The sequence below is a fragment of the Choloepus didactylus genome, chromosome 10 (genome assembly GCF_015220235.1).
Source record: "Choloepus didactylus isolate mChoDid1 chromosome 10, mChoDid1.pri, whole genome shotgun sequence".
Classification (NCBI taxonomy): Eukaryota; Metazoa; Chordata; class Mammalia; order Pilosa; family Megalonychidae; genus Choloepus; species Choloepus didactylus.
Genome location: NC_051316.1, coordinates 94243279 through 94260321, shown reverse-complemented (window position 1 = coordinate 94260321; position 17043 = coordinate 94243279). Strand labels below are relative to the sequence as shown.

The window sequence follows — 17043 nt, the reverse complement described above, 5'->3', positions numbered from 1 at the left end:
AGTAGCCGTCCATCATCAACTGGAAGTGGTATATATGAGATCAGGCTTGAGCAGGCCCTGAAGACACAAATAGATTATGTGAAGAATTGACCCAAATGCCCATGGCCCACTCTGCTACATTGCCTTCTCTCTCCCAGCCCATTCTTATGGCCTCATGCAGAGACTGAAGAAGAGGAAATTAAAGCCTGGTTTACAGATAGTTCTACGCAATATGCATGCCCTACCCAAAAGTGGACAGCTATATCACTACAGCCTCTTTCTGGAACAGCTTCAAAGAAAATCCTCCCAATGGCAGAGCTTCCAGAAATGTACATGATTGTTCCTTTTGCTCGGAAGTAGAAATGAACAGAGGTAAACTGATTCATGGGCTGTGGCCAATGATCTGTCTGGATGTTTAGGGACTTGGAAGGAACATGATTGAAAATTGGTGACAAGGAGGTCTGGGAAAGAGATATGTGGATAGATGTCTATGAATGGGCAAAATAGGTGAAGATATTTGTGACCCATGTGACTTCTCACCAAAGGGTGACCTCAGCAGAGGAGAATTTTAGTAATCAAGTTATTAAACTTGATAGGATGGCCTATTTTGTGGATACCAGTCAGTCTCTTTCTCCCAGCCCCTCCTGCCATTGCCCAATGGGCTCATGGACAAAGTGGCCATGGTGATAGGGATGATGGTTATACTTGGGTTCAGTGACATGGACTTCTATTCACTAAGGCCAACCTGGCTACTGCCACTGCTGACTGCCCAATCTGTCAGCAGCAGAGACTAATACTGAGTATTGGTGATGAGCCAGCTACCTGGTGGCAGGTTGATTACATTGGACCACTTCCATCATGGAAGGGGCAGCATTTTGTTTGTACTGGAACATACACTTACGGATACGGATACGGATTTGCCTTTCCTGCATGAGGTACTTCTGCCAAAACTACCACGCATAGATTTACAGAATGCCTTATCCACTGTCATGGTGTTCCACACAGCATTGCTTCTGATCAAGGAACTCACTTCACAACAGATGAATTGTGGCAAAGGCCCCCTGCTCATGTAGTTCACTGGTTTTACCATGCTCCCCCTCATCTTGAAGCAACTGGCTTGATTAAACGGTGGAATGGCCTTTTGAGCACTCAGTTACAGTGCCAGCTAGGCGGCAACACCTTGCATGACTGAGGCAATGTTCTCCAGGAAGATGTATATGTGCTAAATCAGCATCCGATATATAGCACTGTTTCTCCCATACCCAAGAATCATGGGTCCAGGATTCAAGGGGTGGAAATGGGAGTGGTACCATTCATTATCACCCCCAATTATCTACTAGCAAAATTTTTGCTTCCTATCTTCACAACCTTGTGCTTTGCTGGTATAGAGATCCTAGTTCTAAAACGAGGAATACTTCCATTGGCAGACACAGAAATTATTCTGTTGAACTGAAAGTTAAGACTGCCACCTGACCACTTTGCATTCCTCATGCCTCTGTATCAAAGGCAAAGGAGTGAATAACTACTCGCTAGAGTGATTGATCCTGATTACCAAAGGGAAATTGGGCTGCTACTACACAAGGAAGGTAAGGAAGAGCACGTCTGGAATACAGGAGATCCCTTAGGACATCTCTTAATACTACCATGCCTTGTGATTTAAGTCAATGGAAAACTACACAAACCAATTCAGGTAGGAGTACTAATGGACCAGACACTTCGGAACAAAGGTTTCAGTCATCCTACCAGGCAAAGAACCACAAATAGCTGAGGTGTTTGCTGAGGGCAAAAGGAATACAGAACAGGTAGTAGAAGATAGTTCTAAATACCAGGTATGACCATGTGATCAGTTGCAGAAATGAGGATTATAATTGTTGAGTGTTTCTTCCTTATTTTATTATGAATATGTTTGCATACATATTGCCTATATATCAAATATCATTGCTTTCTTCCCTTCCTTATCCCCTTATCATATAACATAAGATGTGTGAATAATAGTCAACTCTACATCATGGTATTTAAATTATAGTATATCAAGGAGAAGAGTGAACATCACCCAAGGACTTTGCATCTTCTTTTGGGGAAAGGGTTGTATATTTCAGGTGTATGGAGAACAGTTGGCTAGCTTCAGATAAAGACAGTAACAAAAGTCATACCTCCACTTTGACTTTTGTTATTGTCTTTATGAAGATTAAGTATGATTTAAGGAGTTATGTTTGGGTGCCAAGTTGACAAGGGGTGGACTATTATGTGTCAACTTAGGCTATCATACCCCGTTATTTAATCAAACACTAAAATTTAGACATTGTGTGAAAGTATTTTGTAGACATGGTTAACATCTACAATCTGTTGACATTAAGTGAAGAAGTTTTCTCTCGATACTAAGAATGGGCCCGATCCTATCAGTCAGACCTTAAGAGCAAAAACTGAGGTTTCCTGGAGAAGAAGAAATTCTGCCTCAAGACTACAGCATAAAATCCTGCCTGAGTTTCCAGCCTGCCAGCCTGCGGTACAGATTTCAGACTTGCAAGCGCCAACAATCACATGAACCAGCTTCTTAAAATAAATAAATGTATATATTTTGTTTTGTTTCTCTTGGAGAACCCTGACTGATACAGGTCAGGAGGTAAAAATGGGAAATCAAGCATCAGATGGGTGCTTAAAGTGGACTTTCCAGTCATTAGTATTGTGATTCCATAGTTTCAGCACAAATAAAAGTTAAAATATAAATGCCTGTCTTGCTTTTTATGACCAGGGAGAAAAGTGTCTCTAGAAGCACTACCAACCATTAAGTATTTTCTAGTGTCAGTTCCATAAATCAAGCCTGGATTGAGGTTTTGCAGATGGATTGTTTTTGCTGCCTAGCACTTGTCACTGCCATCACAAAGCAGCTGACTTGATAAATAAATTGAACAAGTCTGACATCAGTCTGAATGAAGCTACCGGTGACTTCATTCCAGAAAGGCCCAAACAGCAATCCCTATTCCAAATGACTGTTTTTCTAAAGTTTTTCATATTCACTTATTTATTTGTTCAACGAATCTTATTGAGCGTGTGTATGTGCTAGGAGCTAGGGATACAATCCTGAACAAGACAGATGAGGTTTCTGCTCTTGTGGAGCTAACATTTCTAGTGGAGGGGGATAGACTATATGCTAATAAACAAATGCTTATTTAGGATGATTTAAGGGTGTTATAAGTACTATGGAGAAAGCAAGGTTACAGGACAGAGTGACTGGGATGGGGGGAGAAGGGAATTTGTCTTGTGTCCAGTTCTGATTCATCCACTGGCTGCTGCTACTTCTCTGTGTCTTGCCACTGAACCCAGCTATGCAAGGGACCACTGCTCACTTGGCTGCTGAACCAGCCCAGACCCCAAAGGCTGGTCTCAATTTGAAGAAAGGCAAGAATGGTGATTTGTACTAGGGTTAAGGTTATTTTCAGCATTCAGAGCAGGGAATGTACAAGATCAAGAATGCAAGTGGGTGGGTGTGGTTCCCTGATGTTTCTCATCCTCCTCATGGAATTTTGGCTGAAGTTCAATGATCAGTGGATCCTGGACCAAGGGACATATCTGCCAGGTTGAAGGAGCTGAACTGAGACCTTGTTGCCTTTTATATCATTTTTCTATATTCAGGGGTCTACCTACTAGCATTTGCAACAGCTCTTCTAGTGCCACAGTTATGTTCTTCCATTGTCTGTTTTTTTCTGAGTCGTTAGGCCTCAGCAGGAGGCCTAGCCGGGCTGCCAAAGTTGCTGGTCTCTATCTGGAGCTCTAGACAAGTTCTTCTCTGTAGGCTGCTGTTGCTTCTTCACAGTCATCAGCAGAGGGTTAATGGGGAAGTAGGCCATATTTCTCCCTACTATCATCCCTTTACGCTCATAACACTAGCATTCAAGGCATGCTGAAGGATCAGGAGTTGCAACGCAAGAGGAGAACATTGTAAACTATATGCTTTTGAGGGCTGTCCTCAGTAAAATCACCACCACCACCATACCATCCCCCACCCCCCCATGCACATACATGCAAATATCCTACAAAGGAGATGTACTCAGGCACACCTTCATTTCCTCTTCATCAGGTCCACTCCCCTCCTCAAAAGCACCTCCACACTCTGAATCTGCCTTTTTTCCTGCCACATTCTGGGATTTTTATTCTAGAACCTTCTGACGTCTGTCTATTATATTATTTGATCTTTTGTTTTGAGAGAATCCATGTTCTTTAATTTAATGGAGAATATTTTTCATCCCTGTTAAAAATCTTCTAATCTATACTTTTTGCCCTTGCATACTGCTCTTCATAGGTCCTATGCTAGTTTATTCCTGAATGTTCGTCTTCGAATGGAAACAGTTGTATCTGGGTCTACATTTGCTCATAAGTAATATGGGTGCATTCACCTTGACTCCCTTCTGTGTTCATCTGAGCAATGGCTGAATTTTTTCTTTCAGAACTTGAGCTAGAGGTCTGGCCATTTATTCTTCTTGAGAAGTGGAAAGGGTGCAGAGGCAGTGGGAACATGCCATCTGTTTTTACCATCTCCCCGTGTTTTCCCTCCAGTCTGCCAAATCTCCTATCCCTGGGATAATCTGACCCGGTGACAACAGGGCTTCCCTTGAATTTTCAGCTTTTCCCTCCACTCCACTTCAGAGCAAATGGGTCACTCTAATGAGGGTCTGGATCAGTGTGATTTCCCATGATTCATGGACCTTCTTTTGGTGGGTTCATATGATTTTGCTTAATATCTTTAAAGGGGTTCAGGTGGTTCCTAAGTTATATTTATCCATCTCTCCTTCAGCCCTTCCTCAGACTACACCACCCCTTCTTGTTAGAAATCTGGGGCAGTGAAAAAAAAAGAAGGGAAAAGAAGGAGCTTCTGCCCCAGTCCTGTCCATGCTTCCCACCCTCATTGCTCCAAATCACGCATTGTTAGGGCTTTCAGAGCATCCTTCCTCATTTTCTTCACATTACATAAGATATGTAGAATCTTACTTTCTTTCAGTTTGTCCACATTTTATTATTTACAACAGATTTTCAGAGTTAGTCTGGAGTTTGACCCTTCTCTTGGTTCAGTAAGATTTCTTCGATATATTGGGCTCATTTAGTTTGTTTCATTGGGCTCCAAGGAGGGGAGTTATGCAAATGAGCCATCTTTCCAAGAAGTTCTTCAACTGCTCAATTTTTTAAATAATAAGAAAATAAAGGTAAAATGTGTCAAAATATTGAGAGAAACTTGCATTTTTAAATTAGAAAGTTAAGACTAGGAAAGATAAAAGAAATATGTAAGAGGACTAAAATGAGCGGTGATGAGACCAAATCTGAGTGATTTGAAAATGAGATTAAAGAATTAGATGAAAGTATGAAAAAAGAACCCAGAAAATTTAAGGGTAAAGTTCTGATAAAGTAATGAGTCCCTTTTTATGGTAAAAAGATAAAGTTAAATGGTGGGAAAGGTTTATGTGGTGGTTTGGAGCTGTGTGGACCCCAGAGAAACATGTGAAATTTAATCTATTCCTGTAAGTGATGGTTTGAAGCTGTATGTACCCCAGAAAAATATATTCTTAAATCAAAGCCATTCCTGTGGGTGTAAACCCTTTGTAAGTAGGACATTTTGATGAGACTACTTTCAGGTAAGATGTGGCCCAACTCAATCAGAATGGGTCTTAATCTTATTACTGGAGTCCTTTATAAGCGGAATGAAATTCAGACAGATATAGAAAAGGCCACGGGAAACAAGAAGTTGAAGGTCAGTGGAACCCAAAAGAGAAGGAAGAGGCCAGGAGAGGCAGCCATGTGCATTGACATATGACAGAAGAGCTCTGGACCAAGGATTACTGGCAGTCAGCCCCAGAACAGCCAGCCTTCAGAAAGAAGGCATTGCCTTGATGACCCCTTGATTTAGACTTTCTCCTAGCCTCAAAACCATGTGCTAATAAATTCCCATTGTTTAAGCCCACCCATTGCATGATATTTGTTTGAGCAGCCAAGGAAACTGAAACAGTTTAAAGGAACTAGCATACAACATGTTTAAGACAAAATCTTAAACATTAAAGGGCTAGAACACAAGACAAATGATCTAAGTATACAAAGATTAAAATAAACTAAGAGACAGAATTCAAATAATGTATGTTTATCTCATTCTGTACTAGACCATATTAAGGTTGTACCTACATTTACTGACACAGAAAGATGTCCAAGTCCTATGGTTTAGATACATAATGTGTGTGTGTGTGTGTGTGTGTGTGTGTGTGTGTGTGTGTCACATAAAAGTTTGTGGGCATGGAGAAAGCAGTGGTAGCCAATGTACCAAACTTAACTGGAAGAGGAAAGGATGTGGAGGTGGAGGAAAACTGTGGAGACCGTCAATCTCTGCTCACATCCCCTCAGACCCCTTGTACCACTTCTGTACTTTTCTGCCTTGCCTCTCTATAGTGTGCTTTTTCTTTTTCTTTTTTTTTTTAACATTTTTAAATATTGTGGTAAAATATATAAAATGTAAAATTTTTCATTTTAAGCATGTTTGTGCAGTTCAGTGGCATTAATTTACAGTCGTAATGTGCAGTCATCACCACTATCTTCAGTGAGCTTTTGCCCCCAACACCCACACCTGTGCCTGTTTGGTGACCTGCCCTCATACTGCTGGGGCCACTCTGCCCACATGTGCAAAGAGCCAGAAGTGCTTGGGAGTTTACATCCTCCCCTTGCCCTCAGCCAGTTGACTGAGGGGTGCAGGAGAACGAAAGCCCAGTTCCCTTGTATCAGGTGGGGACAACTCTGAGGCATAATTTACCCCAAGTAGCACTGTCCAAAATATGAAGTGAGCCACATATGTAATTTTAAATTTTCCAGTGCCAGGTTAAAATTCACTTTAGTAATATATTTTATCACTCAACGTGTAATCAGTATAAAAATTATTGAGATGTTTTACATTTTTTGTACTAAAGTATTCAAAATCTGTGTATGTTTTACGCTTACACATCCACGACCCACATTTCAATTGCTCAATGGTCACAGGTGGCTAGGGACTACCAAATTGGACAGGACAGCTTCAGTTAGGTTGGAGCTATCCCTTCAAGGAACTTTGCCTGAAAATGAAGGCTTACTTGGCTTCTTCCCCTTTCCTGTCCTGCTTCTTCCCCTACCTTATTGGTGTCTTTTGGGGGCATTTTCTTAATAAAGCTTTTGTACACAAGTATTATTTCTGTAATTAAAAAAAATCTGGAGTGTTTAAAAAAAAAAAAGTATGTCTCTCATCCAGAAACCCCATTTTATTATTTGTTTGATTAGTTCTAAGCAGCCATAAATTCTAGTGACACTGGATTTTAGAAGTCTTGGGGTTCCTTTGAGTAATGAAGGGCTGATAACATACCAGAACCTTGGCTTCTTGCCTTTTGTCATATGTACAAGGCTTGAGCCTTTGATGACTGTCTAGTTGCTGCCAGGATAAGTGGGGATGTGGGGCTGAAGCCAACCTATGGTTGGATTATCTAGAAGTCTAGGTCAGGTTTGCAGCATGTGACTTCTCAGGCCCAGGGAAAGTGATGGGGGAGCTGAGTCCTCAGTTATGGAGGAGGAGCACCAAGAGGCCCTGCAAGAGAGAAGATTCAAAAGGGGCAGGTGAGAGGTTAGGTGGTTCTTGAATACTTCCTGTACCAGGCCTCTGTAGTGACTTTTTTTTTTTACAGTAGGCCACACTGTATGGACTTTTTTTTTTTTTTTCAACATGCCTGCAGTCTTGGGCCTGATTGGCACTACTGTAACAGCTTGGGAGTGGGCAGTGTCTGTCTGGCTCCAAATGTCCAAGCTGTGTGGAGTCGCTTCTCCTGGCATACAACCCTGCACAAGATAATCGTTCCCTGTACAGACTCCTCTCTTCATTGATAATACTGCCCACAACTACTAGGTCTTTTGTCTTTTTGCCTCTCACAGTCTTTATTAAGAAGACATTACAAAGAGACCCCTCTCTTTTTTTGAGGTACAATTCATGTAACTTAACATCAACCATGTAAAGTATACAACTCATTGGTTTATGGTTCATTCACAGTGTTGCACAACCACCTCCTCTACCTAGTTGCAAAACATTTTCATCACCACAAAAGGAAACCTCATACTCGTAAAGCAATCACTTCTCCCCCAACCCCTACACTCTGGCAACCACTAATTTGCCTTCTGACTCCGTGGATTTACCTATTCTGGATATTTCATATAAATGGAATCATATAATATGTGATCTTTTGTGTCTGACTTCTTTCACTTAGCATAATATTTTCAAAGTCCATCCACATTTGTAGCATGTATCAGTACTTGATTCCTTTTATGGCTGAAAAATATTCCATTGTATATGGATATACCACATTTTGTTTGTCTGTTCATTAGCTGATGAGCATGTGGGTTGTTTCCACTTTTTGGCTGTTGTGAATAGTGCTGCTTGAACATTGTTTACAAGTATTTTGTTTGAATTCTCTGTTTTCAATTCTTTGGGGTATATATCTAGGAGTGAGATTGCTGAGTCACATGATAATTCTATGTTTAACTTTTTGAGAAACTACAAAACTGTTTTCCACAGTGGCTGCCCTATTTTACATTCCTACCAGCAATGTATGAGGGTTCTAATTTCTTCACATCCTCACCAACACTTATTTTCTGTTTTGTTTTTATTATGGTCATCCTAGTGGGTATGAAATATCTCATTGTAGTTTAGATTTGCATTTCTCTAATAACTAATGATATTTTGCATCCTTTTCATGTGCTTATTGGCCATTTGTATATCTTCTTTGGATAAATATCTGTTGAAGTCCTTTACCCATTTTTCAATATGGTTGTTTGCCTTTTGGTTCTTGAACTGTGAGTTCTTTATATATTCTGGATACTAGGCCCTTTTCAGATATATGATTTGCAAATATTGTCTCCCATTCTGTGGGTTGTCTTTTTACTTTCTTGATAATGTCCTTTGATGTACACAAGTTTTTAATTTTGATGAAGTCCAATTTTTCTATTTTTTTCTTTCGTTGCTGTTCTTCTGGTGTTATATCTAAGAATCCATTGCCAAATCCTAGGTCATGAAGATTTTCCTCTGTTTTCTTCCAGGAGTTTTATAGTTTTAACTCTTACATTTAGGTCTGTAATCCATTTTGAGTTCATTTTTGTAAATGGTGTGAGGTAAGGTAAACTTCTTTCTTTTGCATGTGGATATCCAGTTGTCCCAGCACCATGTATTGTAGAGACTATTCTTCAAAGAATGGTCTTGGCACCCTTGTCAGGAATCAGTTGACCACAGACGAATGGGTTTCTTTCTGGATTCTCAATTCTAGTCCATTGATCCATATTTAAAGAGTCCCTTTTGACCAAAGTGTTATTTAAGATTGCTTATACTTTATTTTTTCTTTTCTAAATAATTGGATTTTGATTGCTTGCTTGATTGTCTGACACTTGATGAAGAAGTAAGTGAGGAACAATGCTAATTGGCACAGAATGTAATTCTAATCAGAAGGAGCAAGAATGCCTGCACTCCCCCCAACAAAGCAGCTCCTTTTTCCTAGAAGTACCTATCCCATCTGCCTCAGTGTGGCATCAGAGACAGCAACAGAAATGTTTAAGAATGCATTTCTCAATTTATTCCCATGAACAAACCATTAATTAATTCAACAAGCATTTATTGCTCACATACTATATGCCATTATTCTTGAAATAATGGCTGTTGATGCTTAGCATTGTTGTCAACATAGGCCCTTATTCTGACTTTTCCTGGATATTTTGACTGGAAATTAGGAGATAAACCAAGTACTCCTGGACTACCACAGTGATGGCCTTGAAGTTCCACCACAAGTTATTCTCCAAAAGCATTCTAGACATAACTCCCCCTTACAAAATAATGTTGCCTTTTTCTAAATAAGTTTGTGGTTATTTAAATGCTTGCTGGTCCTCCTTTTATCTTAGATCCCACTCATTTGATAATGTGAATGACTTAACTCATTGCTAAGGGATGTGATAGGACTTGGAGTGGTCCAGAGACCACTGTGTATGACTTTGTCACACATAGTGTGCACCGGTATCATTTTATGCAGTAAGATCATGATGCAGTCTTGGTGGAGCACATGGGTCTTGGGGGTTCTGTGACTTCACCCTCCTCCTGATTTGTATTAATGGGGTTAGTCTATAGGTAAGAGTGCCAGAATAGGCCAGTGATTGGCCTGCTGTTTTTCTTCTCTGTTTCTCAGTGCCTTTCCCAACTCCCTCTACTTCAGCACAGCACTTCAGCCTCCAGGGCCACCGATGGATCCGCTGATGAAGGGGTCTTGTGGAAGTCAGATGGCACAAACCCTTCTATGGAAAGCAAAGTCTTCCCTCTCCTTTGGCATCCAGCCCCTTCAGACTTGGCCAACGAAAGATCCTGAACTAGAGTCCCAGGTCAACCTGTAAGTAAGTAAAAGAAGCATCATCTCAGTTTGGACTTATGTTCACTATAAATTAAAATCCCTTAATGTTCAGGAAGAAAATACTTTTTACCTTTTTGAGGAGACTGAGGAGGGAGAGCGGAGGGTACATTTGATTGGAAGATTGCATTTTTGTTCTTACTGGTGTATTATTCAATATTGTTTATTTATTTAACAGTATTTGTTGAGTACCTATTCCGTCCAGGCCTGTGTCAGGCATGGTGAGCAGAATAGATCCAGTTCCTGTCCTCAGGGGCTTACAGTTCGTGGAACAGATAGACACTAATCAAATAATCACACAAGCGTATGCTGACAAATTGTGCTAATGTGATGAAGTGTGTTGCCTTGATTTAATAAACATTTGCAGAATACCTTCTATGTGCCAGCAACGTAGGGTATATATAAGATAATAAGACATGTTCCTTATCCTTGAATCTCAGATAGTATATTGGAGGGTAAAAGAGATACTTTCAATACAATACAGAAGAAATTATAATAATAACTAATATATCCATAGACTCCAGGTCCCGTTGGATGGTAAGCAAGTGTGTTTTCCTGTTTACTCCTAAATCCCTAAGGCTTTATTATGGCATATAGTAATCTTGGTTGCCTGAATGAATAAGTAAATGAAGGAAGAACCTACGACAAAAGAGGGGTGCTTAGCTATCCAGGGAATCAAAGGCAGCCAGGTGTAGCAATATGATTGACATAAAAATAAATGAGCTGCTTCATCAATTCAATACAACAAATAGTTATTGATGCCATGTGAGGTTAATTCATAACTAGGGGCACAGATCAGAATCACCCATGGGGCTTAAAGAATAACTTACAACTGAAGCCCTTCCCCACATAATCTGATTCAGGAGATCTACAGTGGGTTAAAGAGGGCTCTCCAGGATACCTGACCTCAAGGAACTCAGCCTATCTAGGGAAACAAACAAGTTAGCAAATAACTACAATGCTGCTAGAAAAGAAGCGTGTTTAAGGTGTTATGGAAGTAAGTAATCTGCTGGGGATCAAGGAAGAGACAGTAAGAGTTGAGCTCAGCCTTGTAGGATGAGAAATAGTCAGGTAGGAAAAGGAGAAAAAGGCCACTTTAAACAGAGGACACTATAGAGCAAGGACTGGGATCCATGAAGGGATATTCCAGCTGTGTTGGTAGGCATTCAACCAGTGGTTTTCAATCCTGGGCTGCCCATGAGAATAATCTGGTGAGCTTTAAAAATGTATGGAAGCCCATATCATCCCTCCAAAATTCTGAGGTCTTCTAGGGTGGGACCCAAGCACCAGTATTTTTTAAAAGCTTCCAGGTTATACTAATGTACAGCAAACAATGTGAAACACTGCTTTAACAAAATTAACCACACATAATTAGATAAATACAAAATAGTTATGAAGGGTCTTATATGCCTAGTTAACATACATCTTTACATCTTAGGCAATAGGGGGCCATTGATGGGTTTTATGCTCTTCAAAGGTAATACAGCTTGAAATAGAAAAGGTTTTTGATAAATTCATGATTGCTATCTGTAGACGATTCTTCAGGGAAACTTGGGGTGTATGGACTCATTGTTGGCTTTTCAGAGCTATGATCATAGCCTTCCAAAAACTGCCCCTTAAGTGAATATGAAAATTGAGTATCTCCTTGATCTGAAACTGAATTATCTGAGCAAAAAGCTCCTCTTTCTTGGCAGCCCCTGGTAAACGAGGGTCCTGGGTCCTACCAAAAGTGGAAGAGCAGGGAGGAGGCCAGGTAAAAGGGCAGATCTTCCTTCATTACTCATTAGAAAAAGGAATTTTGTGTCCAGCTCAGGGAACAGATAAACTTTAGATTGAGGATTTGGAGGTATAACACGAGGGCGTTTCAGCGCTGCAGCTCCTCGAGGGGTCCAGCGTCTGGGAGTTATAGTCATCACAGTGTACCAGGCCGGCGCCGCCTCTTTTCTAGACTACAAGTCCCAAGGTGCGCCGCGCGGATGACGTAAAGGAGAGGGGTGGGCAGAGCTGTTGGAAAGCCTATGAAACACAGAGGATGCAGTCCTAGTCGGCGCCTTGTCTACCCTGTTGGTGAATCCTATTTGGGGTGGGGCTGAGCGCTAGTGATTGGCGGCTTTAGGCTAGCGGAGCGGGAGCGGGAGTGGAACGCGAAGGGGTAGCTGCTGGTGCGGGTGCAGGGATGGCGATTGCTGTCTGGGTAGGATGGGGCAATATGACCACCTCTGTCCTTATCAAGGGGCCTAGCGTCTGATTCCTAATTTTCATGCCCCAGTGACACCTGGGAATGGGCGGGGTCGGACCTAGGGCTGGAACCCAGACTCAGGGGCTGAACTCGAAACCTGATTCTACGGGAGCCAGATGTTAGGTTCTTGTGGGAAGCGGCAAGAAAGATGTGTCTTTAAGAATCGCTGCCATTTTGTGGGCCTCTCATTCATTAATTGATTCGTTCAACAAATATTTTCTGATTCCCTTCCTACCAGGCACTCGTCCAAACACCTTAAAAGCGTTATCTCATTTAGTCTTCACAAAACCCCCATTAGGTGACTGCTTTTATTTCCGTTTTACAGATAAGGAAGCTGATGTCCTGAAAGGTTAAGAGACTTGTCCAGGAAACACAGCTTGTGTGTGACAGTCTGGTCTAGGCCTGTCTACGGTGTTCATCTCTTAACCTCCCTGCACTCAGCCTTGCAATCAGGAGAAAAATTTTTGTGGGAGGTCAGGGTCCACAGGGCATCTGTGGGCTATCAAATGAAGAATGTAACAGCCTAGTACTGAGCACCAAGGAAGTTGACCAAGCACTGTTGTACTATGGTATACAGAAGCCTACATTCTGCCATAAAAGGCTTCTGGTGTTTTAAACAATTTACTGAGTACTCTGTGCTGTGCTGGGCCTTGTGGTAGGCAGCAGAGACCCAAGGGAGGTACCTCCTTCCAGATTAAGTGGGGGATTATACAAAGTGCTGTTACCTAGGGCAGTCCAAAAAGACATCTCAGTGGAGAAAGCACTTGAAGGATGAGAACTTTACCAGTGAGAGGTAGGAGGTGGCCTTCCCAGACTGAGAAAACCACGTGTGCAAAGGCCAACAGCATTACAGCACTCTTGGGGAGTGGTGGGCAATGAACTTGGGAAGGTAGCCAGAAGCTGAGTCATTGAAGCGTATGGGGGCTTAACTACCTGGCTAAGAAGTTTGTCCTGCTGAACAGGCAGGGGCATACCAGGATCAGATTTGCTTGATTACAGTAGGATGAGGCTGGTGTCAGGGAGACCTACTTACCAAAGTGGCCAGATAGGAGAAATTGAGAGTTTTGTTAAGTAACAGGAGTGATGGGATTGATTTGAGAAATATTTAAGAGTGGACCTGGTAAATGTGTAGGTGGTGGGGTAAGGAAGTGAACCTCAGAATTTTCACTTGGACAACTAAAGGCTGTTTCTAAGTCCATTAGTAAGAGGACTCTGAGATGTGACAGCACAAAATCCAATACAGAATAAGACAAAGATCATTAGATAAATGCCCTCAGAACTTAAGAGGGTAACAATTACATCTTTGGGGCAGGGAGTACTTAGGAAAGTCTTCTTGGAGAGGGCAGTGTGACACGGACCTTGAAAGAAGAATAGATCCTCCCTTCCCTTCTTTTTCTTGAGTAGGTTTCAACAGGCAGAGATGGGGGAGGAGGGGATTCCAAGGGTCAAGATCAGCGTGGGCAAAAGCACAAAGCAGGAATAACTTTTCAGAGCATATTTGAAGAATAACAAATATCCTGCTTTGCTTCTTGTGTAGTAAAGTATTAGAAAGTCTGGAAAGTCAAACTGTGAGACTTCCTATGAAAGATATTGTACTTTATCCCAGGGACTTTGGGAGCCTCTGAATGGTTTTGGGGACTGGCAAGTGATGGTTTGAGCTCAGCTTTAAAAAGTTAATTTGACAGCTGTGTACAGAGATGAGGCCAGGAGATAAGTTCGGAGATGTTTGCAAGTAACAAAAAATCAACTCAAATTAGTTTAGACCAAAAATGAGAATTTATAGGTTCATGTAACCTCAGGGATGACTAGATCCAAGGACTCAAATGCTATCAAGTAAGTCCATTTTTCTCTTATTCCCTGCTCCTCTCATCTCACAACTCTGCTTCTCTCTGCATGTTGGCCTCATGGTTTCCTGCTACACATAGGTTTTTCCCATGCAGCAGCCTGCGTGATCTCAGGCAGCAGGGAGTATATTGCTACAACTCAGCAGCTTCAGAGAAAAAAACCTTCCCTATCAGTTAGAAGAACCTGGGGGAAGTACTCTAGTTGCCCAGTTGGTTTACATGTCCATTCTTGATTCTGTGGGGCAGTGTCTATTAAGCAGGAGAAGAGAAGATAGTTCTTACTTCCCCTGGTGAATAGAGGAGCCTCAAAGACGAAAAGGGATTGTCAGGAGTCAGGTCGATTCCATTCAAATCCTGTTTGAGCAGAAGCCAGTGGAGGAGTTTTGAGAAGGAGCTGTCTATAGATGATCATGAAAATAACTTAGTAAGTTTTGTTTGTTTGTTTTTAAAATATGGATCATGGAACCTATTTAACTGGAATCCCTATTGGTAGGACCCAGGACTCTGGCTTAAGTTGTCAGATTTGACAGAAAGTTTGAAGACCAAAACTGAAAGCTGACGATTAAATTTGGTGAGTAGAAAGCCATGGGGTACCTTTGAGCAAGCAATTTCAGGTGGGAAGGGAGGCAGAGGGCAAATTGCAAGACTCCCTGATGCACTCCTTTATTTTCCTAGTTCATAGCCTTATTTCAGGGCTATTACTGACCCTAAAAGAGGTAAAATCTCTTCATAGCAGTGTTTTAACTCAAAACACGGGGAAAAAACAAATGAAAGCAATTAAAGAGATGGTTTATTCAGAGCCATCCTGCTTTAAAAGGATATCAATGATTGGGGAGGAAAAAAGTTTGAAAAGTTTTTAATCCTCTCTGAATTATCTGCTAATTTGTTTTTATTATCAATCCTCCTTATGATTAATTACAATGTACTATAATAAAGTTGACATTCTTAAAAAAAAATCTATAATTCACACTTAATTTCCCCCAAATAGGTTGAATAGCAATAGTTTACTTTTTGATCTTTTGAGGAGAATTTCCATGTATTTGAAAGAGTTTGTTGTCAAGGCATTATACAAATTTTAGGCAATTTTTTATTTAGACATTTTTTCTTAGCAGCTTCCCAAAGCCTTGAAAAAGCTAGTTTGCTCCTGAGTGAAGGACCACTTTATTTTAAAACGCAGCACTGGAAAATAAGCTTTACTGTTAGAGGAAATTCTGTTGCCCTGTCCTCACGTTTCCATGAAGAGACTTCTGCTCCATTCCCATGGAGGATTCCCATTGGATAGCTGACTTTCCCCCTTCTTTCTTTCCTTTCTCCCTTTTGAGATCTGTTTGATCACAGAGCTTCTGTGTTATGCTTGTCTCCTGTTTCCACATGGGAGAGCACACCTGAGTCTTCTAGAGGCAGGTGTGGAGGCCCATCTGTCTCTGTTCCCCTTGTTAGAGCTTGACAGTCATGAGACAGCAATTTCCCTTGCAGCCATCCAGGAAAGTGTCTGCCTGTCTACAGACAAGACTCTCCTTCAAGTAGGCTGTTTCAAGATCTAAATTTGGGAGGAAATAATAGGAAGCCCCTTTGTCTGTAGGGCTTGTCCACATTCCCCAGTGCAGCACTATCAGTAAAGAAATTCATATTTTGATCTCCAGCTGTCTGACTTCTGTCACTAATTTCAAACATTGAGGAAAAAAGAGGGATATGACTTACTGATAAGCTCTCAAAGCTCCAACAGTTTTGAATCAGGCAAGAATTTGTGGGTGGGTCTGGATTAGGAGTTTTTTTTTTTTTTTTAATATTCCCTTTCTCCTCTTTGTCTTAGCGGAGTACCTGGCACATAGAAAGTGCTCACTAAATATTTGTTGGGTGTTAAGTCAAGGATAATAGAGCAGAGATGCCAGTTAGAAGGCTTCTGTGATAATGAAGTTCTGAGCTAAAGCAAGGAATGTGGAAAGGGAAGGGAAAGAAGGGGCTGAAAACTAAAAGATGTTGTGGAATCCTACAAATATTCTCATGTGCAAAACAACATATACAAGGTTATGCATTGCAGTATTGATAGTAATAGTAAAAGATTGAAAACAAGTATCTAGGGGATTGATTAGTAAAATATGGTACATCTACCCAATGGAATACTATGTGGCCATAAAAACAACATGGGATATTTTTGGTATGAATTTAGAAAAATCACCAAGATAACGTTAAGTGAAAAATAAATAAGAACAAGGAGTAGAACTGGGTATAATATGCTACTGTTTATATTAAAAAGGGAGGAAAGGAGGATATGTCCTTATGTTTCTTTGTAAATGCATATGGTGTCTCTGGGATATATACAAGAAACAAGAAAGGTTGTCTAGGAGGAAAAGAAATGGGAAGCTAAGGGTCGGGAGTGTGGGAAACTTTTCCTTGTATAGCCTTTTTATACTCTGAGTTTTGAACTGAGTGTGTTATCTCTTCAAAGAATGAAATATAAATATATACATACATACAAACACACAGTCTTTGAAAGTGTCATTTGGTGGGAGCGGTAACAGGGCTTGGTGACTGGTTGGATGTTGGATGTGAA

At 41.0% G+C, this 17043-nt stretch overlaps 1 protein-coding gene across 5 annotated transcripts in view; it reads left to right on the top strand.

The window, feature by feature from the left end:
* Positions 1-17043, top strand: part of GARNL3 (GTPase activating Rap/RanGAP domain like 3) — a 221779-nt gene that overhangs the window by 26161 nt on the left and 178575 nt on the right. For 3 of the 5 annotated variants that reach the window (XM_037797333.1, XM_037797331.1, XM_037797334.1), the window contains exon 2: positions 10191-10388. In XM_037797333.1, the coding sequence (XP_037653261.1) occupies positions 10191-10388 (198 nt within the window). The remainder of the gene's footprint in view (positions 1-10190; positions 10389-17043) is intronic. The other 2 variants (XM_037797335.1, XM_037797332.1) reach the window with 1 other exon arrangement.